Source organism: Eschrichtius robustus, chromosome 2, assembly GCF_028021215.1.
Source record: "Eschrichtius robustus isolate mEscRob2 chromosome 2, mEscRob2.pri, whole genome shotgun sequence".
Taxonomy (NCBI): domain Eukaryota; kingdom Metazoa; phylum Chordata; class Mammalia; order Artiodactyla; family Eschrichtiidae; genus Eschrichtius; species Eschrichtius robustus.
Window position 1 is genome coordinate 171,971,463 of NC_090825.1, and position 17,867 is coordinate 171,989,329.

Consider the following 17,867-nt stretch of genomic DNA (forward strand, 5'->3'; position numbering starts at 1 on the left):
AGTTACCGTGGGGCATGCACTTCACTTTTTGTGTACACCTTGGAGGCCATCCCATGTCAGTACATAGTCTCCCTGTTCTTTTTCTTTTTTAATTAATTTATTTATTTAAAAAAAATTTTGGCCACACTGCGTGGCTTGTGGGATTTCAGTTCCCCAACCAGGGATTGAACTCAGGCCCTTGGAGTGAAAGTGAGGTATCCCAACCACTGGACCACCAGGAAATTCCCATCCTTGTTCTTTTTCAAAAGTTGTCTAGTATCCCAAAGTATGGGTAGACCATCTCTCGCTTATGGGGTCTCCTGTTGATTCTCACTTGTGTTGAGTAATCTTTTGCTTCTACAAACAAGGCTGCAATGAATGATCTTGTATTTAAGTCATTTCACAGGGCAGCAAGTATTTCTTTCTTTCTTTTTTTTTAAAGTTATTTATTTATTTATTTATGGCTGTGTTGGGTCTTCGTTTCTGCGCGGGGGCTTTCGCCAGTTGCGGCGAGCGGGGACCACTCTTCGTCGCGGTGCGCGGGCCTCTCACCATCGCGGCCTCTCTTGTTGCGGAGCACGGGCTCCAGACGCGCAGGCTCAGTAATTGTGGCTCACGGGCTCAGTTGCTCCGTGGCATGTGGGATCTTCCCGGACCAGGGCTCGAACCCGTGTCCCCTGCATCGGCAGGCAGATTCTCAACCACTGCGCCACCAGGGAAGCCCAGCAAGTATTTCTTTAGGAAGATTTCCCAGCAGCTAGATGACTAGGTCAAAGGGAATAATAAATCCTACCCAATGCCCTCTATAGGGTTTGTGGCATTTGCACCTTCACCAGCAAGCAGTATATGGAAGTGCCTGTTTCTGCACAGCCTCTGCAACGTGATTTCCACCTGCCCCCTTAACAGGAGAACTCTGGTAACTCCGTGTTATTATTATTATTATTATTTTAAACATGCATTTTCTTTTTTTTTCCTTTTTTTAAAAGTAATTTAATTTAATTTATTTTTGGCTGCATTGGGTCTTCGTTGCTGTGCATGGGCTTTCTCTAGTTGTGGCGAGTGGGGGCTACTCTTCGTTGCAGTGCGCGGCTTTCTCATTATGGTGGCTTCTCTTGTTGCAGAGTACGGGCTCTAGTCACGCGGGCTTCAGTAGTTGTGGTGCGCGGGCTCAGTAGTTGTGGTTTGTGGGCTCCAGAGCACAGGCCTAGTAGTTGTGGCGCACAGGCTTAGTTGCTCTGTGGCGTGTGAGATCTTCCCGGACCAGGGCTCGAACCCATGTCCCCTGCATTGGCAGGCGGATTCTTAACCACTGCGCCACTAGGGAAGCCCCTCCGTGTTATTTTTAATGTGCATTTCTTTTATTCCCGGTGAGGTCTTGCATCTATTCTTCACTCCCACCTTCTTGAAACATTCTTCCTATAGCTTTTCTAGCCTCATTCTCTTGATTTTCCAATATTTCTTTTTGTTCTCCCCCAAAATTATAATATGATGATTAAGAGCCAACGCTGCCAACACTAATGGAGCAGGTGCCAGTGTGTGTCAGGTGTCTGGTAAGCCATATGCTGTCATTGCCTTATTGGACTCTCACAGGACAATGAGGTGGGTACTATTATCATCTCCATTTTATGAATAAAGTAGTTGAGGCAGAGATATTTACTAACTCACTCCTGGTCACAGGAGTAGTAACCCTGGAACAGGAATTGAAATCTAGTCCTGTCTGAGCCCTGTGAAGCCGTCCTCTTATACAGCTTCTTTTCCTGAAGAAGGCAGTATTAGGGATTGCAGCACAGAGCAGGGGTGAAAGGGTTACAGCCAGAGGAAGTGGAAGAGGGGATTCAGGCTCTGCCACTCAGAAGCCAGGTGACTTTAGTCAGGCGATGGCCACTCTGTGAGTCTCAGTGTCTTCATCTTTAAATTGGGGCAGAGGGTCATTATGAAGATACACAGTAAATGCCAACATACACACATGAATAAACATGGAGCACCCACTCTGTGTCAGGCACTGTTCTCACAGCTGGCAACATAGCAGTGAAAAAGCAGACAAAAATCCATTCCCTGGAGGGGTGAACAAGAAAAATTTGTAAAACACATCATGTCTCAGGTGGTAATGAGTGTTGGGGAATAAAGTGGACAGGAAAGGAGAGGAGTTGGGAAGTGACTATTTTAAGTAGCGTGGTCAGGACCAGACTCATTGAGAAGGTGAGATTTGAGGTAAGGCCTGAAGGAGATGAGGGAGGAGCCAAATGAGATCCGAGAGAGCATTTCAAGCAGTGGGAACAGAGAGAACGAAGGCTCTGTGAGGTGGGAATGTATCTGGATCGTTTGCAGTGCAGCAGGGAGAGCAGTGTGGCTGGAGGGAGTGAGGCAAGGAGCGGAAGGTGCGTGTGGCAAGGTCACAGCGTGAGATCCTGAAAGGCCTCTGGTTTGCGGTGGGGACTTTGGCGTTCCTCTGAGCTAGATAGGAGCATGGAGTGAAGGGAGCCTTTTCTATCACCAGAGGTAAAGTCGGGGTTGGAGGTGGGGTGCAGTGGCATCTGTTTTACGGTTTCGGCGCCGCTCAGCGGGGAGGGCTGTGGGGGGCCACAAGAGCGCCCCTTGAGGCAGCGCTAGGAGCGAGGCTTCAGCACTCTGGACAGAGCCGCGCACGTTGCCCGGAGACCAGGGAGGTGGCCGCCCTCGGGGCGGAGCCTGCGGAAGCGGCCTATTAAAAGCGGTGCGCTTTGCGCAAGGGCTCATGCCATAGGAGCGGGGCCATGGGTGAAGCTTGAGAAACTGTCCAATTAGAAGCGCTGGCTCGATGACACAGCGTAAGAAGTCAAGGGGCGGAGCCTGTGAAAAGCTCCCATTCGGAGCGGGGCCTGTTGATTGGCCCTGTTGAAGCGGCGGTGCGCCAAGAGGCGGTCCTAGGGGCAAGGAGGACGTCGTTTTTGAAAGGGTGGTGTTTGCCCAAGCAGGTCCTCGGGTGGTTTCTGCTCCCCTCAAGTGGAAGCCCGCGTACCTGCGTGACCGGGGTTGGGACTCTCAGTAGATTCCCCAACCTCCCCTTCCTTGGGGTCCCCGCAACTGCGCAGGGGACCCCCCCCCCAAAACTATAAGTAGGGGGTTGCCCTTAAGAACTGGGTACTAAGGTCCTGGGACCCAGAAGGGCAGGAGTTTCTGGGCGTGGAGTGGAAAATCCAGAACCTCTGGATGAGAGTTGGGGGTTTGAATACCTCTGATGTTGAAATAGGGGTCCCGGAAGCCTGAATGGTCAGTGTTTTCTCTGGTTTATCCAGCTGGGGGTGGGAGCTGTCTTGTGATAGTCTCTGCCCCCACAGACCTGGTGCCAGGATGCCAGCATTTTGGGAAACACTGGGAAGGCCATAGGCCCAGGACTTGCGACCTGTGTGGAATGACCTCTGTGGCCACTTCTTAAACATTCCTGCTTGTTTTCCCACAACACAGCAGAGAGCTGGTGAGTCTGGACCCCTCTCCTTCCTGTGTCCTGGGGCAAGGTAATGCATCTCTCTTGGTCCCAGTCAGCTGTCTGGGATATTCAGTTTTATCCCCTCTTGGGTCTGGAAGTTGGTCCCTCACCAAGTCCAGTGGACTTCTGCCACACAAATCACTCTGAACCTCAGCTCAGATGTTCCAGAACTCAAGCCTCTTTCCTGGTCTCTCAGCCTCCATTTTCACCTCTCCCACACACCTGTTCTTTGCCCAATAGCCAAAGGGACTGTTCTTGGGCATCAGTCAGCCTGGGTTCTTCCCAGCTCAGAATCTTTCCATGGCTCCCCATTGTCCTCAGGATAAAGGTTAGAAGTCCTCTGCCTGCCTGTCAAGGCCCAGCACTGGGTGGCTCCAGGATTACATCAAACCACACTTTTCCCTTTTCGCAACCAAAACGCCTCACTCATCTGACTTTAGCTCCTTGAAGTCCATTCCCACCTCTCAGGAGAACGGTTTGAGCCGTCTGTTCCCTTGGCATGGCATACCCTTGGCTCCCCCCGGCTCCCCCCACCGCCCAAAACACCTTTCGGTCCCACTCAACAACACTGTCTCAAGACACAGAACACCTTTCCCGACACTCCCTGCCCCAGCTGGGACAGGGCCCTCTTGGTGCCTGGAAGCTCCATGAGGGCAGGGGCCAGGTTCACTGCCACATTCCCAGCGTGCAGTATAGGGCTGATACGTAAGCAATACCCAATAAATACATGTTGCGTGAATGAAACAAATGAGCACGTGAAGTTTCCATTTATTCCGGGATGGGTTAGAATGAGCCTCTCAGCCAAAAACGTGTGCTGCACTGTTGCCCAAAATTGTGTCCAGAGGTCTTGGAACAGGCCTGCAAAGGGAAGGAAGAGCCGGCATGGTGCTCACACCTGGACACGGACTCCTGAGGCTGGACAGCCCAGCTGCAGAGAGGTCCAGGCCTGGGTCCTTAGGGGCAGGGCCAGCCCTGCTGGTTACACAAGAATGGTTGATGATCGGAGGTCCCTGCCAGGGTAGAGTAGTCGGGCAGCTGGGTGGTGACTTCAGGTCAGGCTGGACCCCAGGGACAACCAGGGCCCCAGTGACTGCTAAATCTAGAGGTGCAAATCCTGGATTTGCCTCCCCCATTCCTGCTCAGAAGCCCCCTTTCATCCTAGGTCTCTAATCCCCAATACTTCTCCCCTGGGATCAGTTCAAATTCCCGGCAAGGCCCTGCCCCTCCCTGGGACGTCATCTCACCCCACCATGAGGTGTCAGTCATATGCTTTCTCCCTTCCTACCTTCCCTCCAAGGACACCCTCCAGGGTGGTGCCCAGTCCCAGGTCGCTGACCGCCAGGGCCTATCCCCCAAGTACCCTGTCCCGTCAACTCGCTGAGGGTGTGGGCCATCCATCCTTCTGCTGATACTCCTGGTGCTCTCTGCTGGTGACTCAGGACGCATGACACCCTCCTCCAGCAACACGTGGGCCAAGACGTCTCTTCATAAGCCAGCTGTTGCCCACCATGGCCCTGGCTGAGGAGGAGGAGCTGGAGAAGCAGCTCTGCTAGGACCTCCTCCAGGCTGGCCTCCTGGACTTGGAGGGCAATAGGCCTGGGGGAAGGCCTCAGTCAGCTTTGAAGGAGTGACGCACAAGCAGCAAGGCCTTCTTCATGCTCAAGGTGTCAGCCACATCTTCCTGAACCCAGCTTCCTGGGGTGGTCCTGAGGGCTGGGATACTGTTGTTGGCCAGCTGCATCACCACCAGTGAGGTCCCTGAGCAGAGTCAGGGTGCCAAGGATCTGGGCTCACGAGCTGTCTCCTCAGGACAGACAGTTACCCATGCTGCAAAGATGCTGCTGGCTCTGTGCCGTCCAGACCTGACTACGGTAACCCTGTCTGTGTCCGACAAACTCCCAGGGCTGTGCCTGCATCAATGAAGATGAAACCTTCACCCAGCCTGTACTGGGTCGAATATTGCCCCCCAAAACGGTATGTCCAAGTCCTAACAGCTGATATCTGTGAACGTGACCTTACGTGGAAAGGTCTTTGTAGATGTTTTTAAGGATCCGGGGATGAACTCATCCTAGACTAGGGTGGTCCCCAAATCCAATGACTGGTGCCCTTATATAAGGAAGGAGATTTAAGACACAGAGACTCACAGGAAAAGGTCATGTGAAGACAGAGGCAGAGACTGGTGTGATGCTGTCACAAGCCAAGGGACGCCTGGAGCCACCAGAAGCTGGAAGAGGCAAGGGGAAATCCTGCTTGCTTGCCAGTTAACGCCCTCTTTTTGGCAATAAACTTGTCCTGACCACGGCAAAGACTCAGACAGGCATCCCTCAAAGATAAGCCACCTGGGGTCTAGCCCTTCCCCACAACAGAGGAATATGGCAGCAAGTCCCAACTCCCTGAGGACTTGTCACCATAGGTACATCTTTTTCCACTGCCTTCTCTGACCTTGAGATTCCTTCCCTTGCGGTGAGTCTGCATTCAGAAATGTGAACGGTGGCGGTGGCTGCTGCTTGGGAAACCAACGGTGAAACCTGTGTTGAGAACGCAGGTCCATAGTTGAAGGCATCTGGCAGGCGGTGCAGGAGTGTCCCTCGCCATGGACTTCTCAGTGACACAGCTTCCATCCACACCTTTATCCTATCTTCTCAAACACAAGGTCCAAGTGATCTTGTGTGGGTCTCTTTTTTTCCATCCCCTGGACCTGTCAGGGAGAAGAGTCGAGGCTGGAAGCCAGCCATCCCTCAGGTCTGTCTCTGGTCTCCAAGTGCACATGCTTGAGGGATCCCAGGGCACTTCAGGCCAACACGAATGTTTGCACTGTGGGACCCGCTCCCCGGGCTGGACCATTTGGCATCCCGGGCCTCCTCTGCTCTGACAGTAAGCAAAATTTTTCCAATGTTTCCTCTTTTAGTGGAGAACACCTTTCTCTCACCTCCCCAAGAAGGCAAATCTTCATCCTTTGAAGGCACACTGGACTTTCTGCCTCAGCTGAGTGATTCTGAATCAAGAATGGTTCACACTCCTCCCAGTGGCCATGGCTAACCAAGCACGGGAGGCCAAGGGGCCACAATCTTGAACAGCACCTGGTCTGAGAGGGTGGACAGGCAGCAAGACTAGGTGGGTTCCCGTAGAGATGCAGCCCCAGGCCTCGCTGAGGGGCTCGTTCCAGACAGGCGGGTAAAGCACTCCGGGCGTGACCCCCACTCTCTCCTGGGAGCAGGGCCAAAGTTGAGAAGGGCTGCTCTGGGGAGGGCTCCTCCACCTGCACACTGCTGACATTTAAGTGTAGAATGGTCAGCAGCAACCCTGGCCTTTACCCACTAGGTGACAAGATGTCTCCCAACCACTGCAAAATTACCCAGGATCGTGAAACACGCCAACACTGCACTCCGTGGAACACACTCGAGGTGGGGCGGCACCAGAGGAAAGGCCGTGGCTGCTGCAGACACAAAGCGCCATCATGGCATGGATGGTTCTGTGGCTGGTTTCCCCAGATCTTGGCATCTTTCAGCCAGATTCAACTGGGCTTTTTTAGGTTACACGTACCCAACCTACAAGGATGTTTTACTCCGTGGTGACTAGAAATTGCACTTAAAATTATGAGAATTCATGGAGCAGAAAACAAAGCATGCCCAACTGTGTGAGCAAACCCCCTACAGCAGTGTGGGTCTCCGGAAGTCACTGTGCAGCCCACGGGGAGAGCTGGGACTATGGAGCCGCTGGGACACTGGTTCTGCAAGCTGCCAGGAAACTGGGTTGCTGGCCTTGGCCGTTCTCCGGTGACCAGGGACTGCCCTGCCCCCCACACCCTGCCTTCCTGTGCTGGGAACAGAGTGGAGGAACCTGCCCATCTTGCTGCTGGTGGCCCAGACACCCAGGCCTACGACAGGCACAGAGTTTTGTTTTTCTTTATTCGTCTACATTCAGCTCAATTCAGATGTACTGCCTGAATGATCCAGACATACAAAAAAAACCCCACTCTTTCCCACTGGTTTTTAAAATAAAATCTTCACTTATAAAACTGAAACACTAAAGCATTAAAATACAGAAAGCTCATTTAACTCACTTCACAAAAGCATTAACAAATGACGTATCCCTTCCGTTACTATTTAAAGACAAACTGAGTTAACACTAACACCAATTGTAAATAGACAGAGGGATACTTAATTGCAAGAACTCAAAAAAACTCTACTCAGACAAAGTTGTAATGGCAACTAACAAACCACTGAAGACACGGAGTCCCAAACACAGCTAAATATGGGTCACAGGACGGGTCACGGGAGTGACCAGCTGCACCTCACAACACAGCAACGTGGACAGGGTAGGGCGGAAGGGGCCTGGAGAGGCCGGTTGACATGTTAACTGTGATGCATAAAACTGAATCTTACAATGGGGGAGTAAGTGCAGAAGGTACAAATCTTCACCCCTTGGGGGCTTTATCTGTACTGGTAGTTCATGCTGTGGTCTGCGTTTCTGCCATAGCCCCCCTGTGACGACTGGTAGGAGCTGGGAGGGCCGCTGTAATTCTGGCTGGACCCCGGGGAGCTGTAGTTCGACTGTGACGAGTAGCCTCCTAAGGGAGAGAGGGGTGGGTTAGAGGTGAGAGGCACAGGCCTGCCCCGCGGTCAGAGAGCAGGACGTCAGCCAACACCGGAACTGTGTCTGCCGGGGAGATCGCAGCAGGGCAGCCATGGAAGCTCCACCTTGTTCTGCTAAGTGCCTTTCCAGGGTCATTGGGTCTAGTTGGTCCAAGAGCCCTGAGGTGGGACCATCAGCCCTGTGTTTATGAGGGGTGGGGAGCTGCCCAGCCACGACGCATGGGCAGCGGGAGCTGTAACCGGGGGCTGCCTGAGCACAGGCTGAGCTCACCACCCCAAACCAGAGCTCCACGTCAGGCTCTGTTTGGCCCTCACTGTTCTCCGTATTTTTTCCCGTTGGTGCCAACATTTAAGAGTAGGGCAATTTCTGAACGTCTGGCTCCGGAAGAACCCGAAGCTGGAGGTGTGCCTAAGCCCGTGTTCTCACAGGGTCCTGGTGTGCCCGTGTCTCTCACTCCTTGTTCTTACCCCACATGGAAGCCAAGCGGCAGCTGCCACCGGGGGCCCCCTACCTGTGCTGCTATCTGCCCAGGCCAGGCCACGCCCCCTCCTCATGGAATCCGTGTGGCCCCTGCTGGCTCTGAGTTTAAGGCCCCCCATGCTGTGCTGCCTGCTGCCCCAAGCCCACCTTGTTTGCCTTGGTATGAGGAGCCGCCCCCAGAACCTCCGCCGTAGCCCCCGTGTGACCCTGGATTGTAGGACGACCCGCCTGAGCCGTAGCTGTTCCCGCCGCTTCGGCCTCCACTACCACTGTAGTCTGGGGGAAGAGAAGATAACACAGTTAAGGGGCTGTGGCCAAGACTGCGGCTAGGGCGATCTAGGTTCCTTGTGCGCGGCCTTGGCAGTGGCAGGCGCTCAGCTGAGGTCTGGGCCTTGCCCGATCCCCGTCTTGACTGCTGAAATTTGGCACACTCAGTCCAACCACAAAGCGCCAGGGGCCACTGGAGCCCTGTAACGTCATCATGTTCTGAAGCCCAGGTCCATCCTGCCTTCCCACCTGCTCCTCCAACCCAGGCTCCCCAGCAGCCTCCTCCCCTCTCCCACCCAGCCAGGCACCCGAGGCCCACCGCCAGGCCCACGCACAGGCAGCACAGCTTCTTTAAGGTCCCCGGCACGCAGCTGCCCGCTATCCTGCCATGCAGGAGTTCACACCCACGCTTCCCCAGGCCTGCTGGGTCTGTGCACGAGGTGGAAGGACCGGCGGACACGGAAGTAACTCAGGATGTGTTGGGGGCTGTCTCCAGAGCCCATCCCTGGAGGTAACCTCGCAACAGCTGGCCCCAACTCACAGGCTCTATCCACCCTTGGGCCCCAGCCTCAGCCCACAGCCTCCGGGACCTCGGAGAAGGCAACAGGGAGGGACCAGCAAAGACCTGGGCCAGGGAACCCTGCTTTCAGGATTTTCCTAACGCCCACCCTGCAGCCAGCACCACCCGGCTTCCTTCCGGTCCCTCCACCAGAGGTCAGGTTGGGGCAGGGCTGAGTTTCCACCACTCCTTGGGATCTGCTGCTGGCCTGGACCCCTGGCGGCTCTGGAAGCCAACTCACTGAATTTGCTCTCGTAGCTGTAGTCTGATCCGCCCCCGCCTCCGGGGGAGCTGTAGGAGTTTGAGTAGGAGGAGTAGTTGCCTTGTCCATGATTATAGCCTTTCTGCTTGCCCTGCGGGGGGCCGTAGTTGCTGTACTGGCCCTGGTTGTAGGACTGCTGCTGGCCTTGGTGGGACTGGTAGCCCGAGCCGTAGGAGGGCTTCTGCTGGCCCCCGTGCGGCTGCTTCTTCCCGGCGTGTTTCGGGGGCACTGGTGAGTTGTAGTTGTCACCTTGGTAGTAGGAACCGTAGCCAGAAGAGCCACCACCGCCCCCGCCGCCGCCACCACCACCGGCATTCCCAGAATGCCCTCCGTTGCTGTAGAACTGACCTAAACAGGAAGGCAGCGGGTCAGGTGGAGGATCGAGAGGCGGGGGAGGGGAAGGAGCGGGAAGGTCACAGCTGTGGGCCCTGAAGGCTGACCCACAAGCCCACTGGCCAGGCCGGGAGAGACGGAAAGAGGCAGGAGAGCGAGGAGCAGCGGCTCCGGTCCTTGAAGCAGCCTGGTATGGGCTGGCCCAGCCTTCAGCCCCACTCACCCATCAGCTGACGACAACAATGGCTCTCTGCCCAAGCAGCGGCACGACAGCAGGCCAGCAGCAGCTTTCGCAGCGGATGTCAACATTACAATGAGATGGGCTCCAAGCGCGGGATGACAATCACGACTAGCTGACTGCTACCCAGATGTCCCCAACGGTGAGAGGAAAAGCAAAGCCCCAAAGAAGCAGCTGGCCCCCGCCACCTCCCCCCTGCTGTGCTGGGAAGAGGCTCTGTAGTCCCAGTCCTGGGTGACCCCAGGAGATGCTCTGTAACGATGCCCCTAAAAGCCAGAGTCGTTCCTGGAAGACCAGCTGGTCCACCTGGATCTGGGAGGACCGAATGGAGACAGCCCAATGATCTGGGGCATCTCCCTGGTGTGACTGCCACAGCCTCGTGGGGGAATGAAACACTACGGCTGGGTTCAGAACACCCAGGTGGGGCCTCAAGCTACTGCCTTGGGTGGCCCCCCCAGAGGGCCCCTCCTTACTCCCAGCACAGCTGCCGGGCGCAGGCAGGACCCAGGGGCAGGACTGACAAGCGTGCAGCCAGACCGCCACATTCTCAGGCCCTGGAGCGGAGAATGTCACGGTGGGTCCCCCCTCTGGTCACGAGGTACAGACCCCGGAAGACAGGTTTGTTAACACAGCCCCACCACTCAGATGGACTGACGGGGCATGGGTCAGCTAAGGAGAGGCGACAGGAAGAGGAAGACAGGTCACGTGGGTGGCTCTCCGACCCAGCCGGGCAATCCCTAGCACTCACACAGGGGCTGCAGAACTCTTGGGCTCCTGGAGCAGGCGGGCCTGGGCACACCTGTGCTGGCTGGCCGCTGCCCCTGCCACAGACAGCCGGGGCTGGTGCCTGGTGTGGCCACTGTGCCCAGGGTGGGGGGACGGGGAGAGGACGCTCCCCACACACCCTGTCCTTCCTTCCCGTATTTAGCACCAAGGATCTCCTGCCTTTTGAATGGGGGTTAATTCCTTCCACCCGCTGCAGATGTACGCCCCACACCACTGTGTCTTGGGTGGTTTGAGAACAATAATTTGGATAGAACTGATCTGCGACATCAGTTAATTTTCTCTAGACCCTTCCACCCACCCCACCCAAAGCCAAAAACACCAAGGAGAAGGACGAGTCCCACAATGCAGGAAAGTAAACGCACGAAGGCTTCTCAAGGAGGCTGGAGGACGGGAGGTCCCCTGCAGACACCCTCTCGGAAGCCCACCACCTCAGGGCAGCTGCCCACGACCAGCACTGAGCACATCCTCGCCCCTCCGCCAGCGTGGGAATGAATGAAGACGCCAAGGACTGAGGGCTTGTTACTTTAACATGTATTGATTAAAAAATAATAATAATAATAATAAAGGGGAGGGGAAATTTTCAACGTCATTTCAGGATAACTATTTCCTGGTATAAAAAGACATTATTCTCAAACAATAACTTTCTAGGAAAAAAAAAAAATACATCATGCAATCAAAGTTTTAAAAAGTTTCACTGAATGTTTCAAACCCCTGGGAACAAATTATGTAGTAACCATTTTGACCACTTTTTTGCCTGACTGAATAAACGCAAAATTTTGCAAGTCGACGCGGAGGCAGGCCTTGCTGCAGAGAAGTCTGCTGACCAGAGCCAAAACTATACTCATTCCCAAGAAGGACTCCCGCCAAGAGACGGGGGTCTCATTCAAGAGCCAGAAAGCCTCTGTGTGCCTCTGCGCACAAGGGAGAAGCCACACAAGCTCAAGCCTGCACCCTAAGGTAAGAGGGCAGAAGCTTTCCAGGCCTTCTGGAATCTGCCGTGGATGTGCGCCCAGCAGCACAGGCCCTGCTGAGGCTTGGCTCTTCACTGGAGAATTGTGCTATGTATTAAGCTCTTCCAGCTTGATTATTTTTAAAGCCCCATTAAAAAAAAAAAAAAAAGAAAAAAGGAAAAAAACCTCTAGAATTCCATGCATTTGCAGGTGTGATTACGACTTGCAAAATTCCACGTTCTCTCTTCCTTAAAGCCTGTCTGTTTCTTGCACTAATAGTGGAAGCACAGTTTTGATACCTTTGAGAGTTCACCTCTAGCTAAAGCAGCCACAGAACATTGCATCCCGGAACAAGAACCCACCAGAGCATTTACAAAAGGTGGAAGAGGTTAACTTCGCACAATATACAATTTCCCAACGTTCCCAACGTTTCACATGCTTATGAAAAAACAAAAGAAAAAAGGCCGGTTGCTCTGGATTCGGATGTGGTGAAATCGTTACTGTCAAAGGCATCAACCAGATTTGGGAATTTGTTAAAAGGTTAAAAATTCATACAAAACCTGCTGTAAATTAAGACAAAGGTAGATTAAAATGCATTATTATCTGTCTCTTAAATAAAGTAATGCTTTCCATAAAAAGCAAAGGTGGGCTTTTGCCTTGATGCTGACCAACGCTGGCTCTAGAATTCTGTGCAATTCTGCACAAAAAACGCATTCTCTGAAAATTGTTTTCCACTTATTGTGAACTTCAATATGACCAAGTTCAAAGGCAAATCACGATAAAAACTGCCATTGTCTTAAATTCTGCAGGCTAAGAGTTTCAGACAAGCTGCGGTGACAAGCCACGGTTGAGAAACCCAGTGAAGCACAGGGCACAGCACGGACACTTTGGGTTTTGGAGTTCGAGAAAATTGGAGTAAAAAGTTGATTTTGTGTGCAATACTTTTAGATGCTCTAGGAAGACCCAAAATCATGATAGCCGTAGCAGTCTGTGAAAAAGTCACCTACAAAAGGGGGAGACAGAGCAGAGAAAAAAAATTAGAATTCTTTTGAAAAATGGCACAGAGCGCCACATTTGAAATTCATGTTTTAGATTTCTCTGCTCCTGTAACCCCCCAATGAAGGCTCCTTCTCAAGACAAGAGCTGTGCACTGTCAGGAAAAGTATATTCACAGGATTGGTGCTTCGCATGGCTTAAAGCAGAGAAATTTAAAATTCTGACTTTTAATGAACTTTCAAGTCACACAAGTGTGTGCATTAACATTTAAAGAGTAAATTACACTTTTTGCAGGATGGGGGGTGCTGGAGGACCGCCTGACCTAACCACCGAGAATGGGTGCCAGCTGCCCTTAAGCCTCAGGGAGGCTCCTGCTGCTGGGCCACCCTGCTCTAACTCAGGCCACAGGAGCTAAGCTGCAGCTTCTCCCCAAGCTCAGACAAAGAGAAACACACACTTACTGTAGCCAGCGGTTGCCGAGTTGCCTCCATACCCATAGCTGCCATACCCGGCGCCTGAAAGGGAACAGACAGGGTCACCAGGGCAGGAGGTGGGTCTGCCAGCCCCCCTGCCTCTTCTGGCATCTCAGTTGGCCCCAGGGGTCCCACCCACTCCAGGGAGCAGGCCGGGCCCACTGGGACAGCACAGGACAATGGTCCTCACCAGCATTCATGTAGCCTCCATGGTTGGCGCCACCAAAGCCTCTCCCTCTCCCTCGACCTCGGATGTTCCCTCCTCTTCCCCGTCCTCGGAGATTGGGGGGCGGGGGCACTTCATTGTGCATGGGGCCCCCCATGCCGAACCCAGGGTTATGTGGCTGGACGGGAGAGAAGACAGACGGGTTACATTCGCCTCCCATTCGAATCACCAGAGAATACACGCCAAGGTCAGAGAGCTCCGGGGTGACCGCTCACCTTAGCAGCAAATTTCGGTCCACCTCTCACAGGCACGGGGGCTCTCTTCTTCTTGTTGGCCTCGAGGGCCAGAGGGGCATCGGGGAACAGTTTTTCTAGCGCAGCAAGGGCGGCATATGCTTTGGCCACCTTTTTGTTTGAGCCAGCGCCTTGAAACTTCTGTCCGTCCACCTCGACCTGGGAAGAACACATGCGTGTCTGGGGTGACCCAACACCCCCCTTTGGACAAGGGGGACTCTCCAAAGACTCCAGGCCCCCACAGGAACCGCCCCCAGGACCACTAACCTCCATGACGAAGCGCTTGTCATGGCTACCCCCTGTCTCTGAGATGAGCTCATACTTGAGGCCACGCCTCTTCTCGTTAAGTTCCATAACAGGGTTCTTGCCATGCTTGGTCAGGATCGGCCCCTGCTGTTTTACGTTCTCAGGGAAAACAGAAAAGAAAACCAACAAACTCAGCTAAGGGCTTTCCAGCACATGGAGGACGGCAGCCGCCCCTACGTCATGGCTGAGGAGGCCCTCCGCTCCATTTACTCTGCTGTCGCCCCCGCAACTCCTGTCTCCAGAAATCATCTGTGGCCTTCCCAGCAATGGGACCGCCTCCACCCACACCCCATCTACCGGGGAAACGGCACATCCTCGACTGCAGGCCACCCCAGTGCAGCCCCAGATGTTGGGTCAACACCAGCAAGGGCCTCTCGGCCATGGCTCAACAGCTCACACCCAACTCCCTCCACAGGCCCCTGGACTGGAAGGCACACTCTTGGGGTAAGAGAACGAGGACCAGGAACTGTCCTGGTTCACGGGACCCAGGACCGCCTGCTGCTTCCTGCCGGGCACTCCAGCACCCACCCCGTGCTCACCTCGGCAGTGGGATCTGAGGGGAAGGCAGCGCTGGGGGTCGAGACAGCTTCCACCACAGGTGGCGGGGCCACCACGGCTGGCTTCGCCTCTGTCTCCTCAGCTGAGTCTTCCCCCTTGCTGGAGTCTCTGCCTTCGGCACCCGTGGGCAAGCCCATGTCCTGTAACACCTGCAGGAGGGAGACCCAGGCCCCCAGTGAGGGAGGGCTCAACCACGCAGAACCCCTCCCACACCCGGGATCCTGAATCAGAAGCGCCTAGGGTGGCGTCCAGCCAACTGGAGGAGCTTTCCTGTAGCTCCCAAGACCACCTCGATGCCCGGCCACACTAGGGGGCCCTCTGCCCATCAGCCACAGTGATGATGGCGTTCTTGCCACGTGTGACTTGGCTACCATTCGGAAATCTAACCATTTCAGTATGCGCATGCCCTCCTTTAGCCTCGTGCTTAAATGGGACGATGGCTCTGAAGGGGCGCAAGATGAGGGAAGTGGTTTGCTGTCGTACGACGCTGCCGCCGTCCTCACCTTAACAGCCACGTGCAACTTGGCAGTCTTTTTGGAGGGCCCAGAGGCCTCGAATGAGTTGCCGTCTACCTCCACAGACATGGTGAAGATGGGGGCGTGAACTGGACCGGTCTGGGAAACCAGTTTGTACTGCAGCCCTGGCTTGAGCTGGTTCAGTCTCATCAGGGCGTTCATCGCTTGGGGAGGCTCTGCTTTCTCCTCTAGAGAGAACACACCAATGTTGCTCTGGAAAGTCAGTCAATTCTGAACCGGGCAGGGGAACCTCTCCTGACTGCGCCCTGATGCACGACGTGGACGACTGGCCAGGGGACTGGGACACGTGCCGAGGCCTTGCCTGCCCCACTCCCAGGAGCACACCACACCTGCGGTCACCAGCTGAGGCACCCCACTTGTGTTCCATACCCATGTTGTATTTATTTAACCATTCTTAAAAGGACTTAAGTATCATGTCCGAGAAAGAGAAGGTAAAAGGAAGTATCCCACTCACTTTGGGGTGAACCTTAATTGAAGCCACGTGGAGGGTAAAACAAGGACTATGAATGAATGCTGGTACCTTTCTTCTGAATCTTCTTCTTCTTTTTGCTGGGAGACTTTTCCTCCCCATCTTCCTCCATTGGGCGTTTCATGGGCGTAATGGCGTAGGTGGTACTGGGGGGTATTTGAACTGAAACGAGACAAGGACGGAAGCAGCTGAGACTCCAGTCCGGGCTCTGCTGGGAGCGTGCGATGATACCGCCCGCCTGGGCATGGGCACTGCGCCATGCTTACCTGTGTAGTCCACTGGGTTTTCATTCTTTGGTTTTTTGGGCATCTTCGAAGGCAGGGGGTCCATACCCAGGACCTTGTGGAGCTGGCCAAACGCAGCAAGTCGCAGAGCGTGCTGGAGAAGGGGAAGAGGAACCTGACTCAGCCGCCCTGTGTTCCCAGCCAACGTGTGTGCTCTCACTAATGCCTTCTGGAAGGGGTGGGAGCTGAGGGGTTGCTAACGGTCTCCCCTATAACAGTGAGGGGTCCCCCAACAGCCAGGGCCCAGCCTTGCTGTGGGGGAAGGCCAGCCTGTGACCACCCCCCTCGAGAGGATTACAGGAGACCCCAACCTGGGGACTGGTTGCCACACGGAGCCACGTGGTGGGCCTGCGAGGGAAGGACCCCTGGAGCAGTCCACACAGCAAATACATCTCCCCGCTGAACTCGGTGTCTGAAAACAGCACTCGAGCAGGCCGAGGGGGCAGGCGACAACCACGCGTGGCGCCAGGGGAAAGAAGCAACCCAGATTGGGGCACCCTGTATCAGGCACGATCCCTTGACCTTCAGAATCCCCAGCCTGAGCCTATGAGTCCAGTGGCTACCCTGAGAATACCCAGTAATGGAACTGGAAGCCAGTGATTACAGACTGGGTAAGGGCTCACGTTGGCAATGGCGATGACTATACCTGCGCACTCTGTGTGATATCTTCCCGTTGCTGTCTGTCTAGATGCCCAATAGCATCAGTGGCTTCTTTTTCACAAGGGTCATAAATGCCAGAACCATCTGAAGGCAGGAAACAAGGAAGATATGCAGAGGATTATCTTTTAGCATCTCCGAAGAGTTGTGCTGGCTGAGGGAACCAAGTGCGTTACCCCCCGCGCCCCATCCACACCCAGCTCTGGAAAACACACCGAGCTCGGTGACCCACTCGGCATCCAGCCTGTGAGAGAAATAATCCACATGTATCTCAGAGCGTGGAGCTCGCGTGGGAGTGGGTCACCACTGCCCCGGATCCGCCCTGAGTCACAGCTGCGGAGCCGGCACAGGGCTGGATATGATGGTGCAAGAGGGTAGTCACATGCTTCATCCCTAGGGGGACACGGGGCTGCTGCTGCCCTAACCCGGTCAGGGGACCCGCCAGGAAGTGGCCTCAGGGCCTCAATCCCTGTCCTTTCCCTGCAACTTGCAAAGCACAAGGCCCCAACCTGGCATCACGATGCCTGAAGCCAGGCACTCCAGCACTCTCCGCAGGGCCTCGCCGGCACCCATTGGTCTGTTGGCTGTGCCGATGGACTTCTCACAGAGAAGCTCGAGGGGCTGAAAGGCAAGAGGGACAGTTAGCCAGTGTCCAGGAGGGAGTTGGCTGATGCTGAGGAGCTGTTGTCGTGTGTGTGTGTGTGCGCGCGCGCGTGTGTGTGTGTATGTGCGCGCGCGCGCGTCGAAGACAGGACACCTAGAGTGGGTCTTAACCAACTTTTCCTTAAAGGACCAGACGTTAAAGGGGCAGCCTGTGTGGGCCAAGAGGCAAAGTTGAAGCTGTTACATAGGTACTTACACTTAAAATGTAGCCATTTAAAAACATAAAAAGCATTCTTAACTATAGATAAACAGGCAACTAGCCAAAATTGGCCTGTGGGCCTCAGTTTGCTGACCCCTGTCCAAGAACAGCTACAAAACCGTCTTCCCGGAGTGTAATCCGTCATAGTAAGTGTGCCACCTGGCCGGCCCCTGACTAGGTTGAGCTGTGTACCCTCCATGGGAGTCTGGTCTCGCTCTCATCCCCACCCAGGGTGTGGCACACAGTAGTTGCTCAATGAGCAGCTATGACTGGAGTATCGGCCACACCCACCCTGACGGGCCACTCCAGCCTGTTTACCATTAACATATTCTTGGGATCTGGGAGGTCTCT

General features: G+C 54.5%; 1 protein-coding gene across 4 annotated transcripts in view; it reads right to left on the reverse strand.

The window, feature by feature from the left end:
• Positions 1–4,198: 4,198 nt before the first annotated feature.
• ILF3 (interleukin enhancer binding factor 3) overlaps positions 4,199–17,867 on the reverse strand; it is a 31,326-nt gene continuing 17,657 nt past the window's right edge. Inside the window, exons 8-20 of one of the 4 annotated variants that reach the window (XM_068536990.1) lie at positions 17,164–17,275; positions 16,644–16,741; positions 15,980–16,091; positions 15,765–15,875; positions 15,212–15,411; positions 14,690–14,857; positions 14,112–14,237; positions 13,827–14,003; positions 13,576–13,729; positions 13,374–13,427; positions 9,589–9,957; positions 8,669–8,797; positions 4,199–8,015 (exon numbers count right to left, since the gene is read on the reverse strand). In XM_068536990.1, coding sequence (XP_068393091.1) covers positions 7,879–8,015; positions 8,669–8,797; positions 9,589–9,957; positions 13,374–13,427; positions 13,576–13,729; positions 13,827–14,003; positions 14,112–14,237; positions 14,690–14,857; positions 15,212–15,411; positions 15,765–15,875; positions 15,980–16,091; positions 16,644–16,741; positions 17,164–17,275 — 1,947 coding nt within the window. In that variant the 3' untranslated portion in view covers positions 4,199–7,878. Of the gene's footprint in view, positions 8,016–8,668; positions 8,798–9,588; positions 9,958–11,475; positions 12,920–13,373; positions 13,428–13,575; positions 13,730–13,826; positions 14,004–14,111; positions 14,250–14,689; positions 14,858–15,211; positions 15,412–15,764; positions 15,876–15,979; positions 16,092–16,643; positions 16,742–17,163; positions 17,276–17,867 lie in introns of those variants that run through there. The other 3 variants (XM_068536989.1, XM_068536992.1, XM_068536991.1) reach the window with 3 other exon arrangements.